We start from the raw sequence: 13,018 nt of genomic DNA on the forward strand, positions 1-13,018 counted from the left end.
ATAGAGGGATTGGAGAAGCCTGCAGAATGGGAGGAAAGTAGGGAACATCTTTAGTCTAATAAAGAGAAGCTTCCTGAGTAATCCAGCCTTTCTTAGGAAGAACTGTGCTTTAGGCAGTGTTGGTTTTTATCCATCCCCTTGGCTTCCTTCTTCCCTCAGCACCTGGTATCCTCACTTGACCTCTTGGATTTCCAAAGTCCCTACTTTGATATAGATCGCAGCACTATATTGTTCCTATTTTCCTTATTTCTTACCATTGAAATTTGGCCACCTAGGCTTATTTCTTAAGGTTCGGGTTTTTGATTAGCTGAAAACATATGGTGTCTGAGTCAGGGTGGAGCTCACTGAACAAAGAGATTTAGCATAGACTATGGTAAGTAGAGTGGAAAGGGGAATCTTACAGAATTAGAGCACAGCTAGGCCTAAAGGCTTCTAGTTTCTGCTTCTCTCTTCTTTTTTCTCTGTTCTCTGCTTCCATTCTCAGCCCCTGTTAACCCCTCATGGGGGCCTCTAGTTGTCTTCCTCTGTCTTTATCCCTGCCTCTCCTATTCTCAGTTGGCTTCATCCCCATTCAGTTTTTCAGGAAAGCACTTTGATTGACCCCACTCATTTTTTCGTGCTAGGCCATTGGTCACCAGCTTGTCACAGATTCCCTCCCCAAAGTGCCCACTCCTCTCCCCCTAAAATGTGGCTGTAGTCAACAGGACCCATGAGATCAGGGACTCTTGGCAGGGCAGGAATTCCTTTAAAGAGTGCTGGCAGGAAGGCGATGCTTGTGTCTGGAACAGATGTTTTGGGACATCTGGGAGTCCTGAAGCTCTTCAGACTTGGGGCTGCCCTGCTGAGGGACCGGTGAGTTTGGCAGCACATCCTGCTTCCTTTAGCTGATCCACTGGGTTTGGGAGACACCGAGGGAATAAGAGGAATCTCAGAAGGCTTTCTTCAGCATCAGCAGCATGCTGTAAGTTTCACTTGAGAATACTTTCCCCCGTCTGAAATTGTGATGACATTCTGCCTAGATTCTAAGACATCTTGGCTTCCTGGTGAGGCATAGGTGACCACTGCCCAACATACATGCCTCTCAGTGTGTTTCATTGATTACATAACATGAAAAGTTAGGTCAGCTCTGGTGAGGTTTCCCTAACACACTTTTCTTTCAGTATTGGCCGCTGGAAGACCTGCGTAGTGATGTGAGTGGCCTTGGGAAGAAAGAAATCCCATCTTCTGCGTAACAAGCTCGGAGAGAATAAACAAGGATAAGTGTAAGGAGGTCAGCTGTCGGTCCCTAGGTGCAGAGCTTCATCTGAAAAGCCCCAAGCAGCTGATTACCCTGGGTTACACAGAATCTAGTCTCTTTTCCCTGTCTGCCTCTCTCCTTCAAGTGCACACACTCATACACACACACAAAGTTCACTTCTACTCATTAAATTTATCATCCATTGTCAAATCTTACTTTCTTATGTACACCTAGCTGTACGCTGAATTTTCTGCACGCAGAGCCAGCCTCTCTGCCTTTCCCGATCTGTAACATCATTCAAACAGGCATTCAATGTGACAAGGTCTCAATGAGTTCAAGGATGTTTGTTTCTTTTGGATAAATATACATCCGCTGGCTCAGTCTTTCTCCCTCTGTCTTTCTGACTCTTTCTCCTTTTTCATGCAAACATACACCGAGTCTCTCACAACACGTGCGAATAAATGTCTCGAGGGCTCCTGAGTTCAATGTCACGCTGGGCAGAAGTGGAGCAAGAGTGGAGCGAGAGCGTGCGGCGTGCGGGCGGGGAGAGTCCCTTTCCGGCCAGCAGAGGGCAGCCGCCGGGAGGCGCTGGCGCGCGAGGGCTGAGCGGAGCCTCGCCTCGCTCGGGCAGCCTCAGCCTCAGCACCAGGCGCGCCGGAGCGGGGAGCGCAGCCACTGAGGGCAGCGGCGGCGGCGGGAGCCAGGCGCGCAGCGAGCAGCGGCGCGGGCGGGAAGAAGAAGCCGCCGCCGCCGCCGCCGCCGCCGCGACGGGCAGCCGGGCTCGGCGGCCGCCGGATTGGGCCCCTGCCCCCTCCGCTTCGTGTCCCCGGCGCCGGGCGGCCGGCGAGTCTGGAGCCCGCGCCGTCGCCGGCCGCGTCCCCCGGGCATGGAAGGAGGCGGCAAGCCCAACTCGTCGTCCAACAGCCGGGACGATGGCAACAACGTCTTTCCCACCAAGGCGCCCGCGACGGGCTCGGGGCCTGCCGCGGCCGAGAAGCGCCTGGGCACCCCGCCGGGGGGCAGCGGGGCCGGCGGGAAGGAGCAGGGCAATTCCGTGTGCTTCAAGGTGGACGGCGGCGGCGGCGGCGGCGAGGAGCCGGCCGGGGGCTTCGAGGACGCCGAGGGGCCCCGGCGGCAGTACGGCTTCATGCAGCGGCAGTTCACCTCCATGCTGCAGCCCGGGGTCAACAAATTCTCCCTCCGCATGTTTGGGAGCCAGAAGGCGGTGGAGAAGGAGCAGGAAAGGGTTAAAACTGCAGGCTTCTGGATTATCCACCCTTACAGCGATTTCAGGTGAGGACTCCCTGTCGCCGCCCCACCCTCCCTTCCGGGCGCGCCCTCTAACGCGCTTCCCCGCTCTTGGGAGGGGGCGCCGGGCGGGCGGCGGGCGGCGCCGCCGGAGGCTGGCACTCGGGCGACGGGCTCGACTCTTCCACAACTAGTTTCCACCCAGGAGGAGGTTGTCTGATGTGTTCCTGTTGCCCGGGCACGCCGGGGAGGTTCTCCTGCTTTGCCTCGGGAACTTTGGGGCCAGGTCGGGGAAGAAGGCCACGGTGACCCCCGGATGGGAGGTTGCTAAGTTGTGCAGGGAAACTTTCCCTTCGGAGATGAGAGTGTAAGAAAGTGGCCAGAAAGTCGTCTTGGGGGTGCCACCCTTCCTCGCGCTACTCCCCCAAGAAGTGGGTCCCTCCCAGAGGGGAAGCAGGCGCCCCTGGGTTTGAGGAGAGGATGGGGCGGCCGGAGACAGTGACTCACAGGTCCCAGCCGGTCCAGCCTCTCTCGCCTGTGGGGAGTGTTATTAGTCTGTTTCTCATCCGCTTGTAGTCGCTGGGTATCCTCAGTGCCTTGCTTCAGGAGAGTGGCTGGCAGGCTGAGGAAGGGTAATTTGCGCTTGGAGAGTCCCTGACTTGAGATTTCAGTGGAGCTGGCGCTGCCAGGTGGGGCAGGAGCGTGACAGGAAGCCTCGAGTTCCTGAAACGGACACAGGGGGCGTTTCCAGAGCCCCCTTCCTGAAACAGAGGAACACCCTTTCTTGACCTTGGCTACTAGTCTGTTTCAGAAATTTCTTTCCCGTTTCCCAACTCGGGAACAAGGGCAGGAGAGCTGTCAGCTGTCAAGGAAACTCTGCTTCGGCGAATTAAAATTAAGACATTTCCTGATCTTATTTGCCCCCCAAGTATTCATTCGGTTATAAGCATGTTTAGAGATTATCAAATGAAGGTCGTGAAGTAGATCCTCTTATTAGTGCGCGAACACCCTGCTGTCACGTTATCTTAGCGCCGGAAGAAGGCTGGGCTTTTAATTAAAAAAAAAAAACACACAAAAAAACCCAAAATTAAAACTCTGGGTGACATCTATCTATCCATTTATTGCTGAAATCGTTCGGAAAAGAAAAAGAAGAAAAAGAGTGTGTGCACAAACTAAGAAGTTTTAATAGGCGGCTGTTAAACAGCAAACGAATGTAGCAATAAAAAGCGGCATTACTTTGAGTTATGTTTAGAAGCTAAGGGACATTGCCTTCAACTCCACGCCTTAATGGGAGCTGTCCACAGTTCTGAATGACATTAGCTATGGAAAACCCATACTCCTGCCACACAAAGCCTTGGAGCAACTAACTGTCTTCAGCTTCTCTGAGATATATATACACAACATATATTCTCAGAAATAAGTAGCCACTATTATTTATGGATAGGGTGAATGGATTTTAGGAAGTGTGGAATGTGTAAGGTTCTTACTTGCAAAACCACATAGCAAAGTCCAAAGGAGGACTTATAAAACCTAACAACATTTATAGTCTATGGAAAATTAAGAGTTTGACAGAAAAAATGTTCATATGAAAAGGATCTACTAAATAATCAAACATATTTCCTCCATTAGGGAGATACTTACAGAAGCAAACTTATGAATCACCCTGTTCTAAGGTGTATAAGATTTTCATGTTCTTTAGAATTTTAAAGGTTGAAATAAAATGTAGAATACTATCTGTACCTCAGTCTTCAATGGAAATATATTGCAACCCATATTATAATTTTTTCATGAAAAAACTTTACATGGAAACAGCCTTCAGTCTTAATAAGAAAAGTAAGCATATCTTTCCAGAAATATATGTAGTTCAATATTTACATGCAAATAAAATGCTAAACTTTGTTTATTTAATTTCACACTCAACTAAATGGTTACTTATGATACTTTTATTTCTTGGACAGTGTGAAAAGAGACTACACTTTTTCAAAATGGTAGACTATATCAAATAATTAAACTTTTATCAGTTACTACATAAAAACCATGGGGCCACCTTTCAGGAATCGGCATACTGTGCCAAAATCTTTTGAATGAATGAAATTAATGAAATTAAAGATTCTCCACATTTTCCCAAATGAATCATGTGAGACAAAATATCTCTTTAAAACAAAAAAATTGTTACTAAACAGAGGAAGAAATTGAAATCAGTTGATGGTTCAATTTTATCATGCATTTTAAAGAAATGAGAGATGATTAAAGAGTGCACTAATACCCTAAACAAACTCTGCTGTGGAACAGTTTGGAATATTTGATTTCCCCTTGCATAGTTGGAAAAAGAAAATGATAGACATAAATTAAACAGCTACTATGATTTAGGTTTTTAACTGGAAGGAATCTGAAAGATATAGATTTAAAAACTCACAAGTACCATACACCGGTTTTCTAAAACGACAAACTAAGGAAGAAATATAAATACTTGCTTGTATATGTTTAAGTCTTATTATTATTTCATTGATGTATTTACATGATCTCAATACCAATATAAGATTTCTCAGAATCTATAACATGTCAGGATAACATAATGAAAAAAGCAAAAATAAGAAAGACAATTCTGGCAGTATTTTTTTTTTTCCTAAAGGAAAAGCCATATGGGAGTAATCACCCACACAACAGAAATGTTACAGTCATGATCTCCTCACCTCAGACCCTTCCCTGATGAAGACATTTTAAGGGAAGTGCTTTGCTTTGTTTCATACAAATGCCAAACTTAAGCTCAGTCATCATTTAGTGGCTGAGAAAGTGACACTTAAGAATAGATTTCCGTGGAGAATGGGGGAGATACCAGAAATTAAAGATACCCAAGGCTTTTTCCTTCACTATCCTAAGCCTTTGCAGGGCCAGGGAAGTTTTGCAGGCGGCTCTTTGGTCAGCCCGACACTGCTGAGTGTAGCATGAGCCCGCCACTCCAGGGCATGTCAGGACTTTAACGCTGTGGCTGGCGGTCTAGGCCCTTCTCAGGATGATTGATTTCTAAGTCAGGCTCCTTTCTCCTTCCCTCAGGCAGCAGGGCTGTGCTGCCACTGAGACTCCCAGAGAGCTAGCTCGGTGCTGCTCTCACCCGCCTGGGCCCAAGAGTGCTATTGCTGTGTCTGGAGGGTAGTTTTCTCCTATCTCCCGTGTAAGTAGGGCAGAGGCCCTGTATTTCCCTTCCTTCTCAGGGGAGGATGATGTTAGAAACCTTCAGGGACTAAAGAGGCGTCAAATACCATCAATACTGTTGGGTATAGCTGGGGGGGAGCTAGAGAATTTAGTAAAAAAAAATTGTATGTTTTTGTTTATACCATGGTGTATAATCACCCAAACTAGGGAAAATATAGTTACTTAAAAAATAAGATTACACTGATTTTTGTGTGGTGAGGACATGGTCTCAGTCTTACTGAGTTTCATGTGAACAACACACACACACACACACAAATATTTAATTTGAAGATTAAATATGATTTTGAGACTACTAATAGTGATTTTACATTTATTAGCTAAAACTTTACTTTTCATTCATTAAATAAAAAAGTGACACTGGTCAAGCATTGTGCTTTCGTAGCCAATCCATAGTTATGATATAATCATTCAAGTGCATTGAAAGAATAGCTAGAGGACTTTTGTGGATGTTTGTTATTATGTGAGAAATTTACCTTAGAAGAATTTATCAACAGATTATTTGTCATTTCAGAGATTCTGACATTATTTTGTTGGATCATGCTTACATAAGTACTTTTTTTAAAAATAATGCTCCCATTCCATATATATTGCCAGCAAACCTCTTGCCTCTGGTAAGGGAGGAGATTTTATATCTTGACATTATTTCTTCCACTGCTTTTCATCAATTACTGTGAATAACTGTGAAAAGCTTATTGTGTCGTAAGTACACAAGGACTTTAGAGATGGGAGTCACTTCCTGAAGATTCTGCCATATCTGGGCTTCCGTCTCTGCCTCATGTTGCATCCACAGCTGTGCTGATGTCAGAGATCACTGATGTGTTCATTAGTGAAGGGAAGCTTCCTCCATATAATAGTTGGTCAGAGAGAGAACGCTTGTTTCTAGGAGCTTCTCCTGAGAAAACAGTTCAACCTTCTGGGGTTTAAGGACTAATTAGCCTACTGCTATGTTATCTTTATGCTGAATACACTGTATTCTCCCAGCAATGCTCATTTTATTTGCTTTCCATATCAACACAGCCAAAATTGACCATAAGAATTTACTTTTTTTCCTGTTAGGTGAACCTTTTTATATCTTATACATTCAATTAAGTTCTTCTTAGTGGCTCTAGCAACTGTTAGGCCCAATTAAAGTGAAACTATTTGAAAGATTCGGAGGTATGAATTTATACAGTTACTTTTTCTTAGTATACATGTAAGCTATAAAACTTTAAATTTTATTAAATATTTCATTAGTTAATTGCAGTTAATAGATATAGTGATCACACTATTAAAATATTACGAGGTATTTTCCATTGTTTTCTGAGCAACTTTGCTTTTAAACCTACTTTTGGGGACATGGTGTAAATTGAGTCATTGGGCAGAAGCACTTTTACCAATTCATATTTAATTATGTGGGCTTGTATTTATGAACTTGCATGGTGAATAATAATGAAAGAGTTTCAAATGCATTGGAACCATATATTAGTTACCATTGTTATCATAGGGTCACTTAACAGAATCTAGTTAAACTATATCTGCTTGATCGAAAACCAGAAATCAAAATAACACCAACACCAGAAAACAATTTAAATAGTATTTGTAATTCTGCATTATTCCACTCAATGAACCTGTGTCCCCGAGTGAGTATGAGGCAAGCAAAATATATCTGTGATCCTGATGTGAGCATTTTGCTATCCTGAGTGTAATTCTTATGTTTAGCAGATAATTCACTCCCTTACTTGGAGACAAAAATTGGGTTTAGGATGAAGACTTTCCAATAGAGTTTCTTGTAGGTATCATACAAATTATGGCAGACCATCAGCACTGCAGGAAGAGTACTGAACATGTTCAGGGTCTGTGACAAATTTCCATTTTATCATTTTGGGCAAAGAAGTAGCAAACTGTGAATTAGGCTGACACCATATATTTTAGGACGAGAGGTAGTGGTAATGAAGAAAAAGTCTGCATACACTAGGGTAAAAAACTATTTTCACTTACATTTTCTTCTAAAAATAATTTTTTTTTGTGTGTGTGAAGGCATCTTGATGTACAACTTAGCATTATTTCCCACCACCCCCCCCCAAAAAAATCAGGGGAAAATGGCGGTGCTTCCTGGTTCATCCTGGAATTTTCTGTTTTTGCAAAATAAACCTCATGGCTCTATTAATTCTGTGTGTGTGTGTGTGTGTGCACGCACGCGTGAGAGAGAGAGAGAGAGAAACTCTTCAAGGGACATCTGTATACAAGGGACATCTGATAAATACTCATTTATCTGACACACTTCACCCAAGTTTGAGTGATAAAAATTGATTTTGTGACTCTTTTCAAGTTTATTCATTTATTTCCTCATAATATTCTTCAACCGTTTCACCTAATAACTGACCACTCAGTTAAAGCAAGGTAGCAAAATTATGCATGCCTCAGATTTACAATTTAACAGTCTTATTTACATAGACCTGTTTTTATCTTCAAGATGTTATTTATAACTCTAAAGAAGTAAGGCTAATTACATACACATAGAGTTAGCAACTCTTTACAAATTTTATATGTTCAAGTTTGTTTCCAGTATTTAAGTATTGTTAACAGTGCTGCAGCAAACATCTTTGCGCCTGACTTTTCTTCATTATATTCTGTACCTGTTAATTAATACTGCTATCAATTGAGACACTTCTTAAAATTATAAGTGACGTGGGTTCACCAGTGTTGATGTTCCTGTTTAGATATTCACAGGCAGTTTTAGGACGGAAAGTCAAAATTGTCCCCCATTCTATTCATCATAGAGTACATAGAGTGGTAAGAGTGATCTTATGTCATGTCCTGTTATCCAGTGTCTAATGATGTTATCGTGCTGTTTAGTCCCTTGAGGCCTTCCCATTACTCTTGAATACATTTTTTTTTAAAGATTATACAATTCTTTTTTTTTTTAATTAATTAATTAATTTATTTATTTTTGGCTGTGTTGGGTCTTCGTTTCTGTGCGAGGGCTTTCTGTAGTTGCGGCGAGCGGGGGCCCCTCTTCATCGCGGTGCGCGGGCCTCTCACTGTCGTGGCCTCTCTTGTTGCGGAGCACAGGCTTCAGATGCGCAGGCTCAGTAGTTGGGGCTCACGGGCCCAGTTGCTCCGTGACATGTGGGATCTTCCCAGACCAGGGCTCGAACCCGTGTCCCCTGCATTGGCAGGCAGAGTCTCAACCACTGCGCCACCAGGGAAGCCCTTTTGAATACATTTGATAAACCTTCCATGAGCTACAGGACCTTGCATAATTTCAACCTGTCTGGGCAACCTCGTCACACACCACTGGCTTCCTCCCTGTCGTCAACCACCAGGGTAAATTTTCAGCTCCTAGAACCAGCTGAAGTTCTCTCCTGCCACAGAGATTTTGATGTGACATTTAACCCCACTGCCTGAAATTCTCCTTTCAGTTTTTGTCATTCTGCATCATAGCTAGTTTCTCCTTGTCATCTGGATTTCAGTTTAATCATTGTGATCACCTTCACCACCACCACCCCCTATTTTATTTTCTCTCTGGGCCTCTTGTTTCATCAGAATTTATATTTTATGTATGTCCCTCCACTAGAATTCAAGCTCCACAACCTCATCGGTATTATTCAATTTTATTTTCCTAATGGCATAAAAATGCACATAATAGACTTTTTTGTTTTTTCCTGTTAAGCTTTCTCAGATGCTTTATTTTTTTACAGTTGTTTTGAGATATTATTTACCTACCGTTACGGTTCACTCATTTAAAGGGAATGATTGCTTTCTAGTATGTTCACAGAGTTGTGCAACCATTACCACAATCCATTTTAGAAAATGTTATCACTCTAAGAAGGAACTCCATACCAATTAGCACTCACTTTTGTCTTTCTCCTTCCCTTCCTCCCCTCACAGCTCTGTCCAACCACTAATCTACATTCCGCCTCTATAGAATGTTTTTTTATTCTGGAAATTTCATATCAGTGGAATCATACAATATGTAACCTTTTGTTATTGGCTTCTTTCCCTTAGCATAATGTTTTCAAGTTTCGTCCGTGTTGCAGCATGTTTCAGTACTTTGTTTTGATATGGATATACCAAATTTTATCCATTCATCAGTTGATGGATATCTGGATTATTTTTAGCTTTTGGTTTTATGAATACTGCTGGTATGAACACTGTTATATATTTTTTGTGCAGAGGTATATTTTCATTTATCTTAGAAGTGAAATTTCTGGGTCGACATAACAGACTTTTAAAAAATATTACTGAATGAATGGGCAAAGAATTAGTCTCCAACCAGAGTGTGCCACATTTATTCTTTACATTAATAAATCCGGATAAAGAAAGCTCTTTCTTCCCTTACAGCAATCCTTGGCATCCCCTCCTGTTGCCACCTGCAAGTACATGTCCCAACTATTACATTTCCCTGCCCAATGTACAGAGGACTAAATGAAACTGCAGGGAGGTTAAGCAGCATAAACCTGGTGACATAGATAGATAGTAAGAACTGGGCCAGGAGTTCAGCTCTTCGGAATCTTGATTCTGTCACTCCAACTCTTTTACCTAAAAAGAAACGAGGCTGCCGATATAAATAATTCTCCACACCTGTGGGAAAACAGTATGTTAGACCTGATCATTTATTCTTCCTCCCTCCCGAAACCATCCCAGAATAATGTGAAAAAAACACAAAAATACATAGACAACTAGAAGAAAGAGGAGAAAGCAGAGAACAAGGGATCTCAAAAACATTTTGGAAAATAGAAAGCTAATGGAGAAATTATTCTACTTATACAATCCTTCACCATTGAACTGCAGAAGTGTTCAGGAAATGAAGGGAGCAGTTAACAGATAGTTTCCAGGAAAGCCAGGCTGAAACCAGGAGGATTAAGTAAGGGTCTCCTTCGTGAGTACAGAACTCTTTTTTTTTAAACATCTTTATTGGAGTATAATAGCTTTACAATGGTGTGTTAGTTTCTGCTTTATAACAAAGTGAATCAGCTATACATATACATATATCCTCATATCTCCTCCCTCTTGCGTCTCCCTCCCACCTTACCTATCCCACCCCTCTAGGTGGTCACAAAGCACCGAGCTGATCTCCCTGTGCTATGTGGCTGCTTCCCACTAGCTATCTATTTTACATTTGGTAGTGTATATATGTCCATGCCACTCTCTCACTTTGTCCCAGCTTCCCCTTCCCCCTCCACGTGTCCTCAAGTCCATTCTCTAGTAGGTCTGCATCTTTATTCCTGTCCTTCCCCTAGGTTCTTCATAATCTTTTTTTTTTAGATTCCATATACATGTGTTATCATATGGTATTTGTTTTTCTCTTTCTGACTTACTTCACTCTGTATGACAGACTCTAGGTCCATCCACCTCACTACAAATAGCTCAATTTCATTTCTTTTTATGGCTGAGTAATATTCCATTGTATATATGTGCCACATCTTCTTTATCCATTCATCTGTCGATGGACACTTATGTTGCTTCCATGTCCTGGCGATTGTAAATAGAGCTGCAATGAACATTGTGGTACGTGACTCTTTTTGAATTATGGTTTTCTCAGGGTATATGCCCAGTAGTGGGATTGCTGGGTCATATGGTAGTTCTACTTTTAGTTTTTTAAGGAACCTCCATACTGTTCTCCATAGCGACTGTATCAATTTACATTCCCACCAACAGTGCAAGAGGGTTCCCTTTTCTCCACATCCTCTCCAGCATTTATTGTTTGTAGATTTTTTGATGATGACCATTCTGACTGGTGTGAGATGATACCTCATTGTAGTTTTGATTTGCATTTCTCTAATGATTAGTGATGTTGAGCATTCTTTCATGTGTTTGTTGGCAATCTGTAAATCTTCTTTGGAGAAATGTCTGTTTAGGTCTTCTGCCCATTTTTGGATTGGGTTGTTTGTTTTTTTGATATTGAGCTGCATGAGCTGCTTGTAAATTTTGGAGATTAATCCTTTGTCAGTTGCTTCATTTGCAAATATTTTCTCCCATTCTGAGGGTTGTCTTTTTGTTTTGTTTATGGTTTCCTTTGCTTTGCAAAAGCTTTGAAGTTTCATTAGGTGCCATTTGTTTATTTTTGTTTTTATTTCCATTTCTCTAGGAGGTGGGTCAAAAAGGATCTTGCTGTGATTTATGTCAGAGTGTTCTGCCTATGTTTTCCTTTAAGAGTTTGATAGTGTCTGGCCTTACATTTAGATCTTTAATCTGTTTTGAGTTTATTTTTGTGTATGGTGTTAGGGAGTGTTCTAATTTCATTCTTTTACATGTAGCTGTCCAGTTTTCACAGAACCACTTATTGAAGAGGCTGTCTTTTCTCCATTGTATATTCTTGCCTCCTTTATCAAAATAAGGTGACCATATGTGCATGGGTTCATCTCTGGGCTTTCTATCCTGTTCCATTGATCTGTATTTCTGTTTTTGTGCCAGTACCATACTCTCTTGATTACTGTAGATTTGTAGTATACTCTGAAGTCCAGAAGTCTGATTCCTCTAGCTCCGTTTTTCTTTCCCAAGATTGCTTTGTCTATTCGGGCTCTTTTGTGTTTCCATACAAATTGTGAGATTTTTTGTTCTAGTTCTGTGAAAAATGCCATTGGTAGTTTGATAGGGATTGCATTGAATCTGTAGATTGCTTTGGATAGTATACTCATTTTCACAATATTGATTCTTCCAATCCAAGAACATGGTATATCTCTCCATCTGTTTGTATCATCTTTAATTTCTTTCATCAGTGTCTTATAGTTTTCTGCATACAGTTCTTTTGTCTCCATAGGTAGGTTTATTCCTAGGTATTTTATTCGTTTTGTTGCAGTGTTAAATGGGAGTGTTTCCTTAATTTATCTTTCAGATTTTTCATCATTAGAACTCTTTTTTTTTTTTTTTTTTTTTTCATTAGAACTCTTAATCCTGACATCAGAATGCTTGGAGCCTGGTCAATTCTCCCCAGGCAGGACACTGGGGAAAAAAATGCATCCAATGGGAGATGAGACAGTTCAATGTCTTCCAATAAAAATTCTTATTTATTACTTAATGACCTTGCAAAAATGCTCACATTTGTACACAGAGACTGTATGTATATTTTGGTATTACATCATCTGATATGATCGATCTAAAAGCAAAAGGTTACGAGACTTTTGAGAAAAGTCTTCATCATAGAAGAGAAAAACTAAGTCAAACAGCAAAAGAAAGGGCCGAGAACAAAGAAGCATTTGGGATAAGGGGAAACTCAACATTATTTAAAAATAGTCTAAAAATTATATCTTCAGAAAGATATTTTATCTGTACAGGAAGAACAATATGCTATGAAAAGAATACCCAGGATGTAATAAGTTGGCACATAAAGTCTAGGAA

General features: G+C 41.7%; 1 protein-coding gene across 1 annotated transcript in view; it reads left to right on the forward strand.

Annotated features, from left to right (window-relative positions):
- Positions 1 to 2,042: 2,042 nt before the first annotated feature.
- Positions 2,043 to 13,018, forward strand: part of HCN1 (hyperpolarization activated cyclic nucleotide gated potassium channel 1) — a 384,462-nt gene continuing 373,486 nt past the window's right edge. The window contains exon 1 of the mRNA XM_082455878.1: positions 2,043 to 2,530. Within this exon, the coding sequence (XP_082312004.1) occupies positions 2,124 to 2,530 (407 nt within the window). The 5' untranslated portion in view covers positions 2,043 to 2,123. The remainder of the gene's footprint in view (positions 2,531 to 13,018) is intronic.

The sequence above is a fragment of the Balaenoptera physalus genome (genome assembly GCF_965194825.1).
Source record: "Balaenoptera physalus genome assembly, chromosome: 3".
Taxonomy (NCBI): Eukaryota; Metazoa; Chordata; class Mammalia; order Artiodactyla; family Balaenopteridae; genus Balaenoptera; species Balaenoptera physalus.